Genomic DNA, 22,767 nt, shown 5'->3' with positions numbered 1-22,767 from the left:
ATGAATACTACTGGTTTGATTGGAAATGGTAATCTTAACAAAATAACACTCAAGCACATTTGGATCTACCGTTCAATAGCAGTTGTTGCACTGCTATTCATATGCTCTGATAGCCTTATGCCAATTCAGTGACTTGGGTTTGCATGCTCAATAATCAGATGGGGATGCCAACAAACATACACCTCCTTGTGGTCAAATGCTGTTAATACTTAACATTTGTTCTTCCCAGTCCAATTTAAAAAACTGGAATAGGATTTAAATTCTTTATTTCAAAATATAAAGATAAGCAAAATTGCAAATGTTACCTTCCACATGAATCAAAAAAACCCATCACAAAAAGATAAAAGCCTTGTACAGTCAACATTTAATACATTCAACCACACATCAACATAAATACAATTATTTAAATGATTATCTAAAATGAACCAGGCACATCTTCAAATGATTGGAAGTGCTTAAAACACTAAAAAATGCACGTCACCATAATAATTAAAAATCAAGAATGAACTGCGGAAGTACTTTTAAACCATTTCCCTTATTTCGTGATCTCAGAGCCACGCGCTTTTGAGGAAGCAATTATTGTCATGGTGCAGGTATGTTAATCTCAATTACATCATTAATCATATAGGCATCACTGGAATTAGACTAAATGTATACAATTCAAGGCAATATGATATTTAAATTAAACTAATGGGAGAACCAATTAAAGCCTGACCAGCAGTTATTGTTTGAATGCAACACTAATTTATTTTCAATTGATAAAGTAGTCACTTATTACATTTGGCAATGACTATAATCAATAAAAGTGCAGCTCAAAAAATAATTGATTTTGTATGAGACGTATCTAAATCTTAACATTTGAACATGCACAATGTACTGTGATAATAGTCAGTCCAACAAATTTGATTAGATTGTTACTGAAGCTGGACACACCTTAATAAATTTAGGGCTCCTTTTTAAAAAGATTAAAGATGAGAAAAATGAATACAAGATCCTAAGGAATTTCTCACAGGATTTTCCTGGTGGAAGTGAGGTGTTTAACCCACATATTACAGGTGCGTATCAGAATGGATGACTTCCATTAAGACATTAGGCCTTTCAAAATGTTTACATCTTTTAAGGATAATTTTCAAAAGCACTTCTACTAAATGTCACTCCATGGCACTGAACACTCACAGAAAAACATTGCAATTTTTACATTACTGATTCATTTTTCCCTCCTGCTCTTGGAATAATTCAGCCCTCCAAGTCTGAAATGGACTTGCTCAAATTACATTTTCTAGGCTCATAGTGTTGCTCATTTTGAGAGTTCAACAAATTAAGATAAACACTGTACATTAACTTTAAATCAATATGTCACTACATGACCAAAGTTGACAATATTAATGCAAGAAACATTAAGCAGAAACAAGGAAGATACAAAGAGGCACTTAAATAAGATTAAAATTGTGTTCAATCTTTTTGCTGCCGACAGAACTGCAATTCTGTATTTGCTTGCTTGATTGTTAACAGTTCAGTGGTTGTTACGACATAATACATCCTATAAATTATATTAGAGATTGCAAGTACACTTGGTATAGACCATCAATCATCTCTTTCAGAGCTAAGGAGACAAAAGATCTCATCAAAAAGCAGGCCTTACTCAAGCAGACCTCGCACCCCATTTATTACAGCAGAATCCATCACCTCTAATTTTGGGTCTCCAGCTCATGCACAAAGGTATCATAACACTTCCCCTGAAATGATAGGCAGCAAGGACAAAGTCATTTCAAAATATTTTTCAACCAAATATTAAATTCTTGGAGAGTTAGTTTACACTTTTGTTTCAAATTTCTCCAAATTAGTAATCTTAAGAATTAAGAACTTCCAACATTTCTAAAATGTGGTCACTGGGTCTGTGCAGTTTGAAAATATGGTCTTTAAAATATGCAAATTATACTGGTCTCAGCTGCAGATCTGAAGCACATTTAAGTCAATTTGCATATATACCTCATAACAATGGAGAAGCACTGTTTTGTCTGCTCAACAAATTATTTCTGAAATGGCAATGTTAACTTGAAAATCCTAAAAATCACACTCTAATGTACAAATCCTTTTTCAGAGTTCTTGTCAGATTTAAACATGAAAGTAGCCTATCAATCTGCAGCACCAGGAGATTTTTGGGCACTTCGTATATTTTGGTGTCACTGGAAGAGTGAAGGAAAGATAATACAGGATTACACCACATTATTCAGGATACAAAGTCAATCCCATCTTCAATTCCTCAAAGCAGCCAACCTGGAAAAGAACAATGAAAATATGGAAAACTTTTTATTTGGAGTACAACGTTTTATAAAACTCTAATATACAGCCAGATGTCACCCTCTATGAACATTTTCACAATGTGTACGACAGGAAGGATGCTGAGACTTTGGAGAGGACGCAGAATAAATTCACCAGGGGACGTTGCCTAGATTAGAGATCATTTGCTACAAAGAAGTGGAACAAACTTGGATTATTTACTTTGAGGCATCAGAGGCTGAGGGGTGACCCAAAAGTATAACATGATTAAAGGCATAGACAGGGTAGATAGTCTTGTTCCCGGGGGGGGGGAAAATGATAAATAGCTTTAAGTGGGGGAATGTTGAAAGGAGATTTAGAAGGAAAGTTTTATTCTTTCAGTTCAAAAAGTAGTAGGATGTCTGCAACACAGGCTGTTGAAGCAAATACAGAAGCAAAAACACGAGGCGTTTAGGCACATACACTAGTGGGGAATGGAGAAATACAATGTGCAATGTGAGGGGTTTAATTTGGTCATGGCCAGCACAGACACCAAGGGCTGACAACCCATTTCTTCATTGTACTGTTCTAAATAGAAATTGTAACAACTCTCAAAAATTTATCATTACCTTCTACAGCATTGCAAAATTATAGTGTGGAGTCTGCCAAGACGAAATTATGCTAAACTGCCTGTCCCTTGAAGGCATTTCCAGAGGGAAGTTGTGTAAGGTAGGTAATCAGTGATTATTGGAATCTGGAATTTTTCTAAATGACAATAATTCTTGCCCTTGGAGAGGGAATGGTGAAAAAAACCAGAAGATGGTGTGAGACTATAATAAGTAACCATAAATCAATATCCCAAGTTATTGCTTCCATAATTTCTCTTTACCAGAGTCAGATATTTTTGAGTTTCTGACTCAATTGTTAAAAGGTTATTTAATTACAAGATGTTAATGCTTTAAAAATGACACCTGAAGTCGACTAAGAATTCTTGATTTATTTAACCCAGCAATTCTCAATTACACTGCTCATTAAGAACAATTTTGTAATGATAAAACAACAGTATTGAAGATGGCAAATCTTGTTTATACACATTGAACATGTCGATGATCAATGAGTTCAAAACTGCCTACTGTCATTTTATCCAGTTACATTGCTTCAGTATTCGCTAAGTGAGCAAAAGGTATCGATCTTATTAAAATAGAATGATGCGTCATAATGTTTTTAAATAGAACACAATTTCATATTTCTATAAACTGATGAAATGTTTCCAAACTTCTTTGATAACAGGTCTGATTTTGCTAACAAGATTCCCTGATATATGGAAAATAAGTTTCTGTCATACAAATCATTTTTAAGCATGTAATGATCTGGTATTTAGATGAAAAAAGTGTGTAAAGCACAAGCCAATTAGGAAAAGCAACAGATAACAAAGTACTACTGTTTTACACATGGCAAGAGGCTATTGTCCACCCGTTAAGAAGATATTAGCATTTCAAAGAGAATCAAATACAAAGGGAATCAAATACAAAAGGAGGTTATATTTCAGTTATGAGGTAATTGGTGAGATCACATCTGGAGTACAGGTACATAATCTTTTATCCAAAGTGCTGAAAACCGAAAACCAGGAAGCTCGTGGGTCGGGTGGGCGAGTGGAGAGCGCGGCTCGGGTGGACTGTATGTTGATTTCATTTACCACCGCCCTCATCCAACGCGGCCAAGACCACCCCCGCAATTACTTAAAAGTACTGCTTTTTTAATATTATTCTGTGATCCGAAAAATTCCAAAATCCAAATAAAAGATTAAGCACCTGTACGATAAAGAAATTTGGTCTCTTTATTCAAGGATGTTACTGCATTGCACGCAGAGAAAGTTTATTAGAAAATGTTAGTTACATGAAGGTTGAATAGGAACATATCTGCTGGTTGGGGCAGCACAGTTGACGTAGTGGTTAGCGCAGCACTATTACAGCACCAGCAATTGGGACCAGGGTTCTAATCTCACACTGCCTGTAAGGAAAATAGAACAGTACACCACAGGCCCTTCACCCTCAATGTTGTGCTGACCCATATATACCTTCCTAAAAAAAATACTACCCTCTATTTTTCTTTCATCCATGTGCCTAAGAGATTCTTAAATGCTCCCAATGTTTCAGTTCCACCATCATCCCCGGCACAGCATTCCAGACACCAACAGTGTAAAAAAAAAACCTTACCCCTGAAGTCTCGCCTCAACTTCCCTCCTTTAACTTTGTACACATGTCCTCTAGGGTTTGCTGATCCTGCCCTGGAAAATAGGTGCTGGCTGTCCACCCTATCTATGCCTCTCATAATCTTGGAGACCTTTATCATGTCTCCTCTCATCCTTCTACACTCCAAAGTGAAAAGTCTCAGCTCTGTTAACCTTGCCTCTTAAGTCTGGTTTCCTAATCCATGCAATATCCTGGTAAATCTCCTCTGCACCCTCTCCATAACTTCCACATCCTTCCTAAAATGAAGTGACCAGAACTGAACACAATACTCTAAGTGTGGTCTTACCAAAGATTTGCAGTCATAGCATGACCTCTACCCCTGAATTCAATCCCCCTATTACAGAATCCCAGCATTTCATAGGGGTTTGTAACTATCCTATCAACCTGTGCGATGACCTTGAGGGATGTCGCGATTTGAACCCCAAGGTCCCTCTGTTCATCCACACTCTTAAGCAACTGACCATTAACCCTGTATTCAGACTTTTGGCTCGTCCTTCCAAAATGCTTCACCTCACACATCAGGATTGAACTCCATCTGCCACTTTTCTATCCAACCCTGCATCCTGTTTATATCATCTTGCAACCTTTGTTAACCTTCAGCTCCATCCACAACTCTTTCAACTTTCGTGTCATCCACAAACTTACTGACCCATCCTTTCATTGAGAGAGAGAGAGAGAGAAGAGAGAAGAGAGAAGAGAGAAGAGAGAAGAGAGAAGAGAGAAGAGAGAAGAGAGGAGAGAAGAGAGAAGAGAGAAGAGAGAAGAGAGAAGAGAGAAGAGAGAAGAGAGAAGAGAGAAGAGAGAAGAGAGAAGAGAGAAGAGAGAAGAGAGGAGAGAGGAGAGAGGAGAGAGGAGAGAGGAGAGAGGAGAGAGGAGAGAGGAGAGAGGAGAGAGAGAGAGAGAGAGAGAGAGAGAGAGAGACTAGTCATTGATCTCCAGGCAGAATACTTTTCTTCCTCTACTACTCTGCTTTCTTCCTACAAGCCAATTTTTTATCCATACAGCTAATTTTCCACTGCTCCCATGACTCATGACTTTCCAGATGAGTCTCCTTTTTTCAATCATTATTGAATTTTAGACTTAAACCATAAACAAATCAATTTGAAAAAAACCTGTGTTAATCCCATCCCCTACACACTTAATGAAGCATTCAATAAACTTGCATTAATATAGAATCAATCAATGTTTAAAAAAACCCACTCACAGATGATGTCTGCACCATCTTCTTTGCAAGTAGGGGAATTAACTAGGTGCCAATATAATTCAAATAAGGTTTCCATATTTTAACAAATGTGTCATAATTCTAAGTGATCTCTAGGGGAATGCAATTCTGCATTTCCATATTCCATCATGAGATGGTTAACTGGAAGTTGGACTTCCATAAAACTGCTATATACTTCCTGGCTACAGCTAAGGCGATCTTCACAAAAGAAATTTGGTGGGTTTTGATAACTTAAAACTCATGTTGCCAATATTTCCAAAAGATACACTTCCAGATCTTGTGGAAAATATATTTTTGTAATCTTCTTAAGAATATACCCCAAATTTACCTTACTTTTGTACATAGCCAGGTGGAGTGGACAAAAGTTCCAATCTCTACACATCTGAAGCACATTTCCAAAAAATCAGATTTTGCTTTATGTAATTTTTGTACCAGTTTATCTGGTATTAATGATTCCAATCATACTGTTCATGCACACTTCGTTTATTTTTTAAATCTAATTCTGACTCCCATCTCTCCAGAGATCTATGCAAGTTCTGTTTTAGACTCATTTTGGAATATGTAATACATTCTAGATATAAAATTTATATACATTACCGTCAAATTAGAATTTCTACATTGTTGCATCTTGGTAAAGTCATATCTGGTCCTAATGTTCCACCCTTATGAAAGATTTTAGTTGCAGATAGCAGAAGAATGTTCTAGCAGACAAATCATATTTATTTCTTAATTGTTCAAATGTTATAAACTGCTTTTGTATGCAACAATCATCTATATATCTGATCCTTTTCTGGCACCAGATGTCCAGGATCTCATTTCTCACAGTCAAAGATATTAAATTATTTTGGGAGAAAGGCATTTTTGGAGATATCCCAATTTTTAATCCAATACATTGATTTATTTTTTCCAAATCTGTAGTATATGGTTATTTGATTTCTTTGAAATTAATTTAGTATTCCATTTGTAAATAAATTCATGTATCTTTCCAATTTGTGGCCAGGACAGGATAGTTTATTCATCAAAAAAATGATGCAAAAATACTTTTGGATCTAAAACTATTTTAATCTTATACAGATATTCTAAAAACGATTGAATTTTCTTCCAAAAAGATACATGAAAAAACAGCATGAAAAAAAGTTCCAACCGTATCACCACATCTAAAAACACAAATATGATTCATAACAGTATTTTTATTGGATAGTTTGCAACCTGTGAAAGGCTTGGGATTAAATAAGTTTCAGCTTGCTTTTGTATATTTAGCTTTATCCGTTGCAAAAAAATGTATTGCTAGTACGTGGAAAGATACAAATATGATTGATATTAATAGATGGCATAATGAGATGAAATATTGTTTAATATTGGAAAAATTACACATTTTGCATAATTATAATTTTTTTTATTAATGTGGCTGTTATACTCATATTTACATTTCAATTTATAGTGATTAGATTTTAATATGTATATTTAACTTTTTTTAAAATATCCTTTTTTCTTTTTTTATGGCTCTCCTAAGGAGAGTTGGCTAAGTGGGGTGGGGGGGGGTTTTCTTTTTCTTTTTTTTTAATATATATTTAAAAATGTTCATTTTCATGTTTAATTGCTGTATATGTCATATATTATTTGTTTTTTTAATGAATAAAGTTTTTTTTTTAATTATGCCATAAAGTTTGCCTGGCTGCCCATTAATATTTAAAAAACCACAAGTTATAATCCCACATTAATCTCTCCATGAGTCAGGTGGGGCACCTTGTCAAATGCCTTGCTGAAATCCATGCAGACCACATCTACCACCCTAACCTCATCACTTTCTTTTGTTACCGCCTCAAAGAATTCAATTAGACTTGTGAGGCACAAACTTCCCTTCACAGAGCCATGCTGTCTATCCTTAAGTAGACTGTACTTCTCCAAATGTTAATAGATACTATCTTAAGAATCCTCTCCATTAGTTTATACACCATTGATGCAAGACTCACTGGTCTACAATTCCCAGGATTCTCCCCATTACCTTTTTTAAAACAAGGGGACTACATTTGCCATTCTCCAATCCTCCAGTACCTCCCCTGTGACCAAAGAGGATTCAAAGATCATAGCTACAGCCAACCCATCTCTTCTTTCATTTCCCACAGCAGCCTGGGGTATATCGCATCCAGCCTCAGGGATTTATCACTCTTGATGTTTTTAAAAAGATCCAACACTTCCTCTTCCTTAATCTCCACATTGTCCAGCACACAGACCTATTCAATTTTGACTTCACTGTGATCAAGGTTATTTTCTCTCGTGAATACTCCAACCTCCTCTGCCTCCAGGTGCACGTTGCCTCCCTTACCTATTAGTGGCCCCACCTACATTCACATTATCCTTCTGTTCTTCACATATGGGGTTCTCCTTAATTCTATATGCCAAGGCCTTCTCATGCCCCCATCGAGCTCTCCTAAGTCCTTTCTTAAGCTCCTTCCTGGCTACCATATACTTCTCATGAGCCCTTCATGTTTCGTGTTTCCTATATCTAATGTACACTTGCTTCTTCCTCTTGACCAGCTGTCTCACCACCTTCATCAGCCACAGTTCTCATTTCCTACCATCTTTGGCTTGTCTCAGTGGGACAAACCTATGCTAAAACCTGCACAAGTTGTCCCTAAATTTCCTCTACATTACTTCCGTGCTTTCACCCTTAAAATTCTGTTTTCCAATTTATTTTCACTAGTTCCTGCTTCATCTCTTCATAATTAGCCTTTCTCCAGTTATGCATATTCCCAATTGGACTGTTTATATCCTTTTCTACAGCTATGTTAAAGCTAAGGTAGTTTTGGTCACTCTCACCAAAATGCTCCCCCACAGAGAGGTCTGCCATCAGACACTGTTCATTCCCCAGAACCAGATCCAGTGTATGGCCTCTTTTCTAGTCGGCCAGTCCACATACTGTGCTAGGAATCCTCCTCGTACACTCCTGACAAATTCAGCCCCATCTCTCCCTCTTGCAGTCAGTCAGTGCCAGTCAATATTAGGGAAGTTAAAATCCCTGTTTTTCATACATCATTCCAAAATCTTCCTGCTTATTGAGTGTCCCAAGGGCTATTTGGGGTCCTATAAACTACTTCCAGCACAGTTATAGCTCCCTTCTGATTTCTGACTTCCACCCACTCTGACTCAGTGGATATTCATTACAGAAAAAAATCTTTAGCAAATCCATTGATTTTAATGCCTCATCCAGATCTTGCGTGACTCGTGCCATGTTCTTTGTAAACTTGATGCAAGAAAAATAGCTAAAAATTGCTCAACCTCAAAAATGAATATTGAAACAATTATCCAAGAGGCATTTTGTACAAATTGTTCCTGGTCACCTGCAGCATCCTCCCTTTCAATAGCCGTGATACTATCCTTGACCAGCAATGCTACTACCCACTGCCCCTCCCCCCCCCCCCAACTTTTCTACCTCCCATCCTATTCTTTTGTACATTTGTATGTTCTACATGGATTTTCCTCAGAGGCTACAGTTTTCTCCCACCATCAAAAACGTACTGGGGATGTAGGTTTAATTGGTGTAATTGGGCAGCATGGGCTTGTGCGCCAAAAATCACCTGTTACCAAGCGATTTGTCTAAATTTAATTAAGGAACTTAAATGAGATTGAAAAGTTCTGAGGAGTCTTGACAGAGTGTTTCAAAAGCATATGGTATGTTAGAGGAGAATCTGGAATGACGTTTAAAAATAAGGGTTTATCCATTTAAGCAGAATTTCTTGCACTCACCTCACACTAGCATATTTAAAAAAAATCATTAAAATAGAGACCTTGAATACTTTCAAGGCAGAATTAGATAAATACTTGATCAGCCAAAAGGTGACCACAGATGTTAGAGATGCAGTTTTCAGGTTACGATCAATCATTAAAATGGCAGAGAAGAATGAGAGATCTATTCCTTATTTGCATGCATATATTCTGCTTCTATTCTTGGTGGGAATTTTTGAGCCAAGTAACTGAGATACAATGAGATAGAGTACAATGGACCAACTTAGCTGAAAATGTTTCATTTCAGATTTTTATTCCATTCAAGTGTGTTATAATCAAGATCAAAAGAATGGCAAGGAAGTAATGATTTTGAAAGTTCTAGTGCCGGTTTAATAATAACCCCACATTGCATTGCATATTTAGGTTAATGATAGAGGAAATGAGCTATGATGTATTTGTGTGATGTTCTTGTGAAGTTTACTTCCTGCTCTGCAACCAGATCTCAAAAATTCTTTACTATTTAGGGCAGGACTACAGTCAGTTCTTGGACTCCATACAGTAAAGTAACTATGTCTACCAATTCAATATTTGCTTTGTGATGCAAAGGCAGCTATAGTAACCACATACAACAATCACTGAACATCACACTTTAGTGAATCCTTACTACTTCAATGTGAAAAATAGAAAAATCTCAGCAAGAATTAGTGTACCATAAAGATACAAACAATGCAATTAAAATATATTTATGAGGGGTTATTCCTACCTTTAAACCAATCTAGTCATAATCCTATTTAACTTTAAAAGACCAACAAGAATATAGGAAACTTCATTTTTGGACAAGGACAACAATTGCCAAGTCATGAAATTTCAGGATGTGCACCATTTACAATAAGAAAGAATATGGTGGTTTCGGAGCAGAGCACAAGCAGAGAGCAAAGGTAAAATGTGACAGTTGCACAGCGTGAGTACAATACAGGGCACAGATTGGAGATGATGCACAATACACCAAAGAGCAAGAAAGCAAAAATACCTGTGATGGAAGTTCAGATCATCATATCAGAGAGTATTTTCACTAACATGTCTATCAGGCGTCTGGCAGCGACTAGCGTAGAAATCTTACATCTCCCATCCTCCCCACCCGTCAGTTTGCTGTAGTTCTGCAACATTTTCTCTTATCCTCTTTGGTTCTTTTCCCACAAATATATGAAGAGAAATGTATAGCAGCTAATTAATCTAGGATGACAGCTTTTGGAAATAGGAGGAAATCAGATTACCCACAGAAATCCATATGGTCATGGGTAGTATGTACAAATATCACACAGTCAAGAGATCGGGATTTTCTGAAGGTAGCAGCACAAACTGCTACACCACTAATGCCACTTTTTCCAGGTGTGGAGGTGAACAAAGAGATTCATGTTCATTAATTACTATCTCATATAATATGATTTACAGAAAAACATGGGGGGGGAAGGGTCCTATAATATATTTATTCATAATCACCACTATTACATTTCAAAAAGTATTAATGGCGATTGACAACAGGTCTGAATGGAATATAGCAACATTTCTATAAAGGAGGCAAAGTCTTAATGTTAGCAGCAGCATATTTCAGTCTGATAAGAAGTGAGAATGTCATGAAAGCTCGTTCAATTTCACAAACAGTTTTGGTTGTACCACTTGTACTGCAGCCAGAACTAGATCATTAGCTAGATGCTGCAGTAATACTGTACAATAATTCAAGATATTAGTGCCCTACAGCACCCACCTTCTTGACAGCTGGTCCTCCTTGGCCTGTTCACGTACCGAAGATTCATCCAGGGATGCTGCACCTGCTGGAAGTTGGTTCAGTTGGTCCATGACCTCCAAACCATTCTCCTCTGCAATCTGCAAAATGAGGCTGTCAACTTGTTCCTGAGGAGTAGTTAATGTCATTGCAGAGCTCATGGAGTCTTCCATCACCTAAAAGCGTAGAAAAGGTAATTCACTAAAACTGTACCAATAAACAATATCAACATTTAATCATGAGAGGGAAACAAAAATTCTAAGGAATATTCAGAATATTCCAGAATATACAACTTTTATCCAAATTTCACTGCAATTTTTAACTATGTAAAAATAACTTACTGAAGTGTGTACATCAAGATTTTGAACTTGTTGTTCAAATTTGTCCATTACAGAAGAAATCTTTTGCAAATCCATTGATTTTAATGCCTTATCCAGACCTTGTGTGACTCGTGCCATGTTCTTTGTAACCTAGATGCAAGAAAAATAGCTAAAAATTGGTCAACCTCAAAAATGAATATTAAAACAATTATCCAAGAGACATTTTGTACAAATTGTTCCTGGTCACCTGGAGGGCACAATAAAGCCATCAACATTCTTAATGATTTTGCACTGTAAATACTTGCTGCTGGGATTGAATATTTCCCTTAGCAGATAAAAACACAAAGGAGCCCCTGGGGATCTACAGGGAAATTTGCCTTTTCCACTGATAAAACTATGTGCTGGTCATAAATTGAAAGAGTGTAGAACTTGTCTTTTGTCATTGGGATGTGGTATTCTGTCCTAACCCCACATCTCCTTGGCATGCAGCACAGTATCAAACCCATCTGTCCACCGTGTCAATTCTGGCTATCCAGTATCCATTCACATGACTCCCATTCCTTCGCCTTGCATGCCATATTGTTACGAGCCCAGAGGAACCCAAATTCCAGAAGCAATAGATATTCACCAAGACAAATGGTTACTTAAACAAAGATTGCTTTTAATTATCTTAACATGAAAACAGAATCGCATTTTAACTTATCACTATTGACTTAACTAACTTAAATTACCCCCTTCTAATTCTAAGCGCACATGTATGTAATGTGTTGTCCAAGTTCAGAAAAGTTCTTTGATTCACAGTCCAATCTCACTTCTCATTCCCCCAAGTTCACTGGTTGCAGGCAATTCTTTTACTGTGCACAGAATTTAACATTAATAAAGTTCATCAGGCTTTGGTGCTTGAAAAGTAAATGATTACTGCTCAGGAAGGTTCTTGTCAGTTTTCAGAGAGATTTGATGTACGTTGGACACCCACAACTGATTCCTTTTTTTAATCAGCCACTTCAGTGTTTTGCCGAAGAAACATGCCCCCTCAAGGTTCTCCAGATTATAACCTCTCTTTCAGGTCACTACAGAGTTCCTTTTTGTTTCTCTTATTTCAAGACATCCAGTCTTCTCCTCTTGCATGAACCACAAGGGCTTTGTCCAGGCTGAACTAAGCACTCACAACCAGTCTTCCAAATAAGGTTTTTCCACAAGCTTGCCAGCTTGTCCTATTCCAGTCCCAGCTGCTGCTGAACTGTATCACTGTAGAACTGATCTGTCTCACCCACACCCACACCCACACACAGCCTGTAAACAATCTTGTGGTGAATGTCTGCCAAGCTGCCTGTCTCCCCTCTGGCGAGCCTTGTTGTACAAACATTGGCTGCGCATTATCCCTTGGATAAAACTGTATATGCATCTATCGTCTTTTATTATTGTACCATGAGTTAAAAGCCATGATTATTGTTTGACCACATCATTTTTGTCTACTTCAACTGGCACTTCAATTTTATTAGCAGAAATGGATGATGCACTCAAGCCAGAGCGGCTGATAATCGACCAGTTTGCCCCGAGGGCCAGAGAAATTTTCAACCATTGGTTTGCTTGTTTCGATTACTACATGGCTCGAAACAACGTGGTCAATGAGGCAATTCAGTGGGGCCACCTGAACTTTCTGCCGTAACGCAAGGAGCTACCACTCTGGCTATAACCTTGAAACGTCTGACTGCTTACTATGCGGTGCCACGGAATGTGGCGCTTGTTCGACACCAGTTGCTGACTAGACGCCAGAAACCCGGGAAAAATGATGCTGCCTAAGCACTGGCTCTCGACTCACTGGCAAATGAATGTGATGTCAGGGCAGTCAATGTGCAACAACACCGCAATGCCTTGAAGCTGGATGCTTTAGTCAACGGGATTGACTCCAGTTACATCCGACAGAGGCTGCTGGAGACAGAGCCCTTAACCTACGACCGGGCAGTAACTCTAGCCAAAACACTGAGAAGTGCCATGGGGTCCAGTGAAATGCTAGAAACCAAAAAGGAAGCATCCAGGAGCGCTGGAACTCCGAAGGAAAGAAAAAGGCAAACTCCTGAAAAATGATATTTCTGTGATAAGAGCTGGCACCCCAGACAGAAGTGCCCGGCTCGATTTGCTACCTGCCACTATTGTGGGAAACTCGGCCACTTCACTAAAGCGTATAAAGCGAAAAGTACTCCCACTAATAAGAAGAGGAGAAGCACCATGAAAATGTGTCCTGGAGCTGCAGGAATGGAAGACAACTGTGAAGAGGGGGAATCTTCAGACGTGCAGACTGAATCAACTTCAAGTGACAGTGAGGTGAGATCCCCTCAATTGACTCCAAAGCTTGGGGGATGTTATGGACTTGAACGGTCGACTATGAAGGAGGAGGTTAATGGTGAGACTCTTGATTGTCTCATAGACTTGGGGAGTGCTGACAGCTACATCCACGAGACAGTTGCCAGAGCCTTAAATTTGCAAAGATATCCAGCGAACCGAAAGATATCGATGGCTTGTAATGAAATTACAAAAGCTGGATGGGACAAGTGTAAAGTTATTTTAAATTTGCAGGGACATTGCCAGGCTGATGTGTGGCTCTTTATTATGCCGGAGCTCTGCGCCCCTGGGGTTAGATACTCAATCTCAGATGAACAGTGTAGTGTTAAATTTCAGTGGGCCACTACCCACACTTACCATCCCCCATGCTAGTTACTGTGGTCTGTCCACATTAAAGATCAAAGCTCCCTCCCATTTAGGTGATTTATCCCCTGAGTGTCAGCCAATTGCCACTAAGAGCCATTCTTACAGCAAAGAGGATCATGAGTTTATCAAAACTGAGACCCAGAGATTGCTTAAAGAGGGAGTAATTGAACCCAGTAAGAGTCCTTGGCAAGCCTAGGTGGTAGTTGTGAAAAATCATACTAAGAAAGGACTGGCTATTGACTACAGCCAGACAATCAACCGTTACACCAACCTGGATGCCTACCCCCTGCCATGCATCAGTGAAATGATTAATTAGATAGCACAATTCAAAGTGTACTCCACCATCGACCACAAAGCAGCTTACCACCAAATCCCCATTAAAAAAAAGGAACTACCCTATACAGCCTTTGAGGCTGATGGAGGGGGGGGGTTATACCAGTTTAAAAGAGTATCTTTTGGAGTCACTAATGGTGTGTCAGTGTTTCAGAGGGAAATGGATAAGATTGTTAGGATGTACAAGTTACAGGGTATGTTTCCCTTCACTATCTATGGGAAAACACAGGTTGAGCACAACAACTTAGAGAAATTTTTAGCAACAGCTAAAGAACTCAACCTTACATTTAACGAGGGCAAATGTGTTTTCAACTTGACAAGAGCTACCCATTCTGGGCTACATTGTCCGCAAGGGCGAAATCCGCCCCCACCCGGAAAGAATGGCCCCCCCTTAAGAAGTTACCACTCCCAAACTCAACAAAAGCCCTTAAAAAGTGTAAGGGATTCTTTTCCTACTACTGCAAATGGGTTAGGGACTATGCCATGAAGGCATGCCCTGTGTTTGACACCAACTCTTTTCCTCTCTCTCCAAAGGCCTTGAAGGCTTTTGAGAGAATAAAGCTGATATTGCCAAAGCTGCACTCTCGACCATTGACGAGGATGTCCCATTCCAAGTGGAAACGGATGCCTCAGATTGTGCCTTGGCAGGAACCCTTAATCAAAAGGGCAGACCTGTGCCATTCTTCTCCCGCACGTTACGTGGACCTGAACTTAAACATCCTGCCACTGAAAAAGCCCAGGCTATTATTGAAGCTGTTTGCTACTGGAGACACTTTCTAGCCAGCAGAAATTTTACTTGTCACTGATCAGAAATCTGTAGCCTACATGTTCAGTACTAAACACAAGAGTAAAATCAAGAATGGTAAGATGGCACGCTGGCGAATTGAACTCTCAACTTATAATTATGAGATCCAGTACAGACCAGGCAGGTTAAATAATCCCTCTGCTGCATTGTCACGATCTGCTGCTGGTGCTCAGCTGGAGGGGCTAAAAGAGATCCATAGCAGACTGTGCCACCCAGGAATCACGAGATTCTTCCACTACATAAGGGCTAACAACCTTCCTTACTCTCTGGAAGAAGTCAGGAAACTGACTAAAAGCTGTCCAGTTTGCGCAGAATGCAAATCGCAATACTTCAAAGCTCCAGAGGCCACTCTCATCGAGGAAACCCGACCTTTTGAGAGGATTAGCTTAGATTTTAAAGGGCCGTTACCTTCCAACAACAAAAATGTACATTTCCTTACTGTAATTGACGAATATTCCAGGTTTCCCTTTGCAATACCCTGCCCTGACGTCTCGTCAGCGTCTGTCATTAAGTCACTTGACAGAATTTTCAGCATTTTTGGTTTTCTCCAATTACATTCATACTGATAGTGGCTCAGCATTCATGAGCACCGAACTGTGGCGAGCCCTGCTACGAAAGGGGATTGCCACCAGCCATACCATGAGCTACAACCCGCAGGCCAATGGGCAGGTTGAAAGGGCTAATGCTACAGTCTGGAAGACTGTTAATCTTGCTTTAAAAACACATGGTTACCCTGTTACCCAGTGGCAGGAGGTGCTGCCTGAGGCACTACATTCTCTTCAGTCTTTATTGTTTACTGCAACAAATCAAACACCTCATGAACGTATGTTTACCTTTTCTAGAAAATCAGGAACTGTGATGGACTGGCCAGCCTGTTTATCTGAGCCTGGAACCGTGCTGCTGAAGAGCCATGCTCGGGCATGTAAAACAGACCCCCTATTCCAACCAGTTCAGTTACTGCATACTAACCCCAACTACGCTCATGTTAAATTCCCAGACGGGAGTACTGACACTGTATCCCTAAGAGATTTGGCCTCGCCTGGTTCGCCCCTTCCTCGCACCCCTAAGAGGTTGGACTCAACCCCCCAGCCTGTGACCCCAAGTCAGCTTTCACATGGCCATGCTGAGGCTCCACTGCCTCACACTGGCGATTCTGGAGCGGGTCCAGAAGGCAGTCCTTCCCACACTACAGACCCAGGACCTACAGTTTCCAAGGTTGCAAAGGAGCCACCTATTTTGAGATGAAGCACCAGAATTCGTAAACAACCTGATAGGCTGACATATTCATAAAACATTTAATTATATTTCGATTGCTTGCTAGATACTGGCGTATTTTGGCTGTTAGAGTATCTCAAGGCCAAACATGGTATCCATCTATCGCTTGCTTCAGTCTTTCCTAGCAGCTGTCCTTTTGATTTTAACCTTTCTTCTGCCAGAGGGGGACTGTGGTGAATGTCTGCCAAGCTGCCTGTCTCCCCCCTGCGAACCTTGCTGTACTAACATTGGCTGTGCATTATCTCAACTGTTAAGGACACTCCCCTTGGGTATAACTGTGTATGCACCTATTGTCTTTCATTATTGTACAATAAGTTTCTGCTAATAAAAGCCATGATTATTGTTTGACCACATCGTCTTTGTCTACTTCATAACCATTAGACAGCCAGTCCTCTCCTCTTGCATGAACCACAAGGGCTTTGACCAGGCTGAACTAAGCACTCACAACCAGTGTTACAAATAGGTGAGACAACTGTTTAGTGTATGCCATTTCCCACAAGTATAATTTACATAGTTCTCTTCATATCAAAATTTTCTGGAGGAGGGTAATGAGTTCTTTTAAAAAGCCAAACCATAGGCAACTATACCATACCCCTTTCATTGTAACTGCTGTCTGTACTTTTGACGCCACTGCATCAACTCGGGAAGCTGTCCGTAACCAATTCAGGCCTTCATTTTTCTTTCTGATTGCATTTTCTGCATAAATCTTTGCTCCTTCAATGTTTTTTTGTTGAAGAGCCTTGAAAAAAAAGAGGAATATGGTTATTTTTCTAATATTTCACTAGAAATATAAATTAACATTGTGTAGGTGACTAGGTGATAATGAGGTAAAAACAAAGCTGTATAGATTTCAGAGGACTTGCCTGTCAAATTGATAAATACAATACAACTGGAGTTAATCCTTAAATTATATACATTGTTAATTTTTGCAATATTTTCAATATCAAATTTTTGAAAATTCAGGTCTGGAAATTCTATCCTGCTCCCAAACAGAAACAATAGAAAAACAAATGGTGCCAAATATTATCCAGTTTAAATTTATCCCCATATGGTTCACAGAAAAAAACCCTGAAGTTATACAGTTGGTTTTCATAAGAGAAACACTGATGAAACAAAATATGAAGTGAGTGTTAACCTTCTTCACTTTTGCTTGTTCAGATTTTGAGTCTTTTTCAGCTTTCTTTGCCAATCGCTCCAGTTGTTTTGATGTAAACTGTAAAAAGAAATTCAAGTAGCACTTGTAATGCACAGCAAGCATGATCTTCAAATTACTGTAGTTTTTCTGTCAATGGCCCCACCTGAACATTTTTGGACATGGAAAAATGGATGTTGATAGGACATGCAATGGCATAAAACCCAGATCAATGAGCAACTTAGTTACTGAGATGCACCACCTTGAAGGTGGAAAATGTTGGATTAGAGGATAATGACCAAAATCAGAAACAGTGTTTTTTTCATTACACATGAAAGCCTACAAAAAAAATTTAGGAAGTATAATTTTCCATCTTAGAATAATATCAAACACAGTAATCACTTAATCCTATCAAAGGTATCTGCTAGAAATGTGCAAAGACCAGAAGTGAATCTTTAGCCTTCTTACTTCTAAAAAAGAAATGAAATGGAAATAGGAGGCAAAGAAGAATCAAGACTGTTTATGCCATGGGTGGGTGACTGGGGCCTAGGCAAGAGCCTGCGGTTTGGGCGTCAGGAGTTTGGATGGGAGGGTGGCCAGGGCATCGGGAGCTGAGATGGGCAGACAGCCAGGGCTGAGGCGGGAGTCCACGGTCAGGAACTCAAGAGGGTAGTTGGGCAACTGGGGTCAAAAGTAGAGGTTGGGGTGGTGGGGGGAGAGGGTGGTTGACTTTTACAGGTGATAGGTGAAAAATACCAGATTTTTTTTTGGGGGGGGTTGGACTTTTACATGGTATCGTCTATTACATTCAGAAAATACACTTACAGATACTAGAGGAATGTTAAACAGCAGTACATTTGCTTTGTTTTGCAATATGTTGCTTAAAAAAAGTATAAAAAGGATGAATCAACCCCATGTTATCAGTATGTTTGTGGCAAGTGAATTCATGCTTGTAAATAAATAATAAATCTTTTGACAATTGTGATAGAACAGAGCTTTTCTACAATCTTATGGATGGAAAGTGGGAGAAAAGACATCACAAAAGTTTGTAATAGGATAACAGGAAGCAAAGATTACATGACAAAGGATGACAGTGTACAAGATCAAGTTAATTTGGACAAAAAGCAAACATTGGATTTAAAGTGGGATAAAAAAAACAACTTTTAGTACTTACCCGTAACTGAAACAAAGTATCTGTAATTTTAAAAAATGATCAGGTCATTTACACATAAAATACACCTTTTAAAAACACATGCATCAAACATTAAAGCATCTACTGCAAGAAAGAAACAGCCTGCTACATAACAGAACATCTTGTAGAAAACACCAAGAACATGGAGGCAACCTTGTAATTACATCACTGGGCTTACCACCCCAATCACCACATGTTCAAATTGCATGGTAAGTTGTGTACCGGAACATTTCTTAATTTTACTAAAATCAGAAAGTTACAATGAAAAGGCCTGAACAGTTTAGAAATCTTATCATTCTCTTGAACAGGAAATTTCAGTTCCAAAATACTTTCCTCAAAGTGCTGCCCAAATTTGAAAATGAAATAGAGGCAGTGACAATGACAAACTCGATTTCTAATTTAAGCATTATTAATCTGACGTGGATTGGTACATGCAACAGAATGTTTTGTCCATGCACAATATCTATTCTGATTCACCAAAAGCATAAAGGAGACTTTGCTAATCAGTTACCTTTACTGTAAGCAAGTAAGATTTTAGGCTCCAGTCTACCTATACCACATTATTCATTTCTATTACTGTCTGCTTTGAAAGCAGAAAGCAAATAATTTTATTTTTTAATTACCTAGCCAAGAATCTTAGGATTTTGAGATCCAATCCTCCAAATAGCGAACTTCAGAACCTGACTACTTCAAAATATTGAAATAGGCAAAAAATATTCTTGTTACACCATCTTTACATCATAGTTTCTTGTGGAGAAGCTTGATCTGAATAGTTTACTTAAAAAGTAAACACAGATTATAATGCTGCCTTATTGTAACATAGCATGTTTTTTTTCCGCAATGAAATATTCATGAAAGTTGTAACTGTGTCTATTCCATGAAGCTTAAAATTACTTAAATTTGGTCGTGTTTCTCAAGCTGTGAATTAGATACATAATGCTCATGAGAGCCACTCAATTTAGGCAAAAGCCTTCTCTCTTTTTTCATCAGACCTTCAATTAGTTTTTGTTTGCTGTTTCCAAAATCTCCTCTTTCGCCCTATTGCTTAGCTTCCTCAAATGTATTTATTCAGTGTCTTGGACAGTTTTGTTGTGTTCAAGTTACAATAACCAGAAATTGCAGTCAGTCAGCTTTTGTTGAATTGTAAAAGTTCAAGCCTTCCACCAAAAAAAAATCATCTTCATGTTGACACTGTCTCGCAACATAATGTTGCAGTTTCACTTTCTTAAACATTACTTTGTAATCTTCTGTGGGTTACACAATTGATGGAGTTTTTCAAACATACAAGTTTGAGACAGACCACTCACCCCTTCAAGTCTGTGCTGCCATTTAATAAGATCATAGTTGGTCTGATTATAACCTCAACTTCACATTCCTGTCTATCCAGACGCACATCTACCTCTGCCCTAAAAAAAATCAATGGCTTTGCTTTTATCACTATCTCACAAAAAAAAAGCATGCACGGCATCTTATTCAAATCTGCACACACCTATCAAATGATTGCTTTTGTTTTTTGGTTGTGGAACCATATTTAAAAAACACTGCTGGGCAAGAACTAGAGTTGTCATCAGCTCGGCTAGCAATTAAGGCTGATCCCTCAATGAACTTGAGGGAAGAGATGGTCCACCTGCTTAAAAGTATTACAGCCCCAAAAGGTGAGGCTGAGAGAGAAGTCACCAAGATTTGTGAAACCAAACTGTCGAGGGGAATATACAAACCTGCCGGAGAAACTCAGCAGGTCACGTCACATCCAGAGGGAGTCAACGTTTCAGGCTTCCTCGAGAAACAAGCAAAAACAGCCAGGCCTTTTTTTTTAAAAAAATTCAGACCCTCTGGATGCTGAGTGACCTGCTGATTTCCTCCAGGGCGTTGGGTGCATCCTGAGAAGGGAATGCAGAGGATGACTTGGAAGGAGGGAACCTTGATGGGAGTGGGCTCCAGTTATTTGGCAAATTGAGCACCAGCCCTAACTGAAAGCATCCCGGCCTTTTGGGACAAGTAAAACCATAAAAAAGCTCAGCAAGTCCATGGGGGGTGGGGGTGGGGTGGGGGGTAAGGATAATATAACCGGTCCCGCCCTGAGCCCTTCCTCAAGGTTGTGGGATGGCAGGAATCAAGGAAATATACTTTATAACTGCAAGCCTTCAGCCCAAACGCCTTCGCTCCTCTGACCGCCCTCCTCTCTCTCGGGAACCCAGGCACCAGCCTGACGTGAGGGACACCCCTTTGAACCCCGACCCGCCGGTGGCCAGGACCACTGGGGCCCGGCCTCCTGCAGCTGCTCGATGCACCCAGGAAGGAGGAAAGGCATGGCGCCGAGATCGCCCGCCGGAGCTGCCGTACCGTCCATGGTCTCCGGCCCGCTCTCCAAGTTGCCCAGGCTTGCTGCTTTCCACGACAGGTCCTATCTCCACCGCCCACCGCCCACCACCCACTTCCTCCGGAGCCCGGTTCAACCGGCCTCTTCCAACACTCGCGAGGCTTGCGACGTACCATCGCCCGCCCTTTGAAGCCGAGAAGGAAAGAACCAGGCACGTGATCCGAGTGTTCGGGTGACGTCGCCAACTACGTCATAGACGATGCCCTGACAATGGAGTGGGTGAGTGACAGGAGGGGCTGCCTGGTCATCTCGCCCTTGTTCCATGAGTGGCTCAGCGGGCAACTTGAAAATAAAACACGGGTAACGTAAACAAAAGATGATCAACGTTTATTTCCAAGCTTTTTTTCCTCTACACAATCATTTCCCTCCTGTGTACTGTTACGAGTCCAGAGGACCCCCAAACCCAACAGCAATAGATGTGTAACTTAAACAAAAGTTTGAACATGAAATAGAATCAAACTTTATCTTATCTGTATTGACTCACTTCACCCCCTTCTAATGCTAAGCACGCACATGTGGGTATGTAGGTTCAGCAAAGTGCTTGGCTTCACGGTCCAATCTCACTGGGTTGCAGGCAATCCTTGGACTGTGCACAGAAGTTAACATGAATAAAGTTCACCAGGCTTTGGTGCTTAACATGTAAATGGTTACCACTCAGAAGGTTCTTGTTGGTTCTCAGAGAGAGAGTTTTTCTTGTTCCAGGATATCCACAACTTGCCCCCTTCAGGAGTTTCCAGATGATAATCTCTTTCTTTTGGGTCACCACAGAGTTCCTTTCTGATTCTCCTATTCCAAGGGAAACACCGGACAGCCAGTCCTCTCCTTTGACCAGGCTGTCTTCCAAAGCTTGCCCCTCTAGAACCGATGTCTGTGTCTCTCCTCTCTCTCACCCCCTCCAACTCTGAGAGCAAAGCCTTTTTTTCTGCTCTCTGCCTGCAAAGATCACATGACCTTCCAGACAGTAAATTCTGTTTTCCAGACAAAGCTGCCACTGCATTTGTTGCCTTTTCCAAATAACAGTCCATCTGGGTCTCTGAGCTCTCTTGCAAAAGTTCCTGCAAAAAAATTCTGTTTTAAAGTGTTTGTGTGTGAACTACTCTAACAAACCTTTCCCAATTTATCTCCCAAACACCTCTATATACTCTGTCACAGTACAATTTTGTGTTCCATAAAATAATTTTAAACATCTGCTCAAACAGTCAACCTGAGAAACATGGTTTTACTATTAAACAAATAAAATATTGAATCTTGATCATAAACCATAGAAAGACACCATTCAGCCCACCACATCCATGCTGCCCAGTGGCCACCCATCTGTATTAATCCCATCTCTCTAGCCACTTGGCCCATATATTGCCTTGGCTATTCAAGTGTTCGCT

The 22,767-nt window shown here is 39.6% G+C and overlaps 2 protein-coding genes across 3 annotated transcripts in view; one reads left to right on the top strand and one right to left on the bottom strand.

The window, feature by feature from the left end:
- Window positions 1–347: 347 nt before the first annotated feature.
- Window positions 348–21,659, bottom strand: chmp1a (charged multivesicular body protein 1A). 2 transcript variants are annotated; one of them, XM_069901330.1, is made up of 7 exons: window positions 21,502–21,659; window positions 18,991–19,010; window positions 17,820–17,897; window positions 17,277–17,423; window positions 11,584–11,712; window positions 11,225–11,418; window positions 348–2,277 (listed from the first exon to the last, which is right to left on the bottom strand). In XM_069901330.1, the coding sequence occupies exons 1-7, from the start codon at window positions 21,650–21,652 to the stop codon at window positions 2,256–2,258; spliced, it is 741 nt and encodes a 246-aa protein (XP_069757431.1). In that variant the 5' UTR covers window positions 21,653–21,659; the 3' UTR covers window positions 348–2,255. The 2 variants fall into 2 exon arrangements, with proteins under 2 accessions (XP_069757431.1, XP_069757432.1); XM_069901331.1 differs by lacking the exon at window positions 21,502–21,659 and adding an exon at window positions 21,352–21,492.
- Window positions 21,069–22,767, top strand: part of cdk10 (cyclin dependent kinase 10) — a 37,285-nt gene continuing 35,586 nt past the window's right edge. Inside the window, exon 1 of the mRNA XM_069901329.1 lies at window positions 21,069–21,688. The gene's annotated coding sequence lies outside the window, so the exon portion shown is untranslated. The remainder of the gene's footprint in view (window positions 21,689–22,767) is intronic.

This window comes from Narcine bancroftii, chromosome 10 (genome assembly GCF_036971445.1).
Source record: "Narcine bancroftii isolate sNarBan1 chromosome 10, sNarBan1.hap1, whole genome shotgun sequence".
NCBI lineage: Eukaryota > Metazoa > Chordata > Chondrichthyes > Torpediniformes > Narcinidae > Narcine > Narcine bancroftii.
The sequence above is the reverse complement of the archived record's forward strand: the minus strand, read 5'-3'. Positions and strand labels throughout refer to the sequence as shown.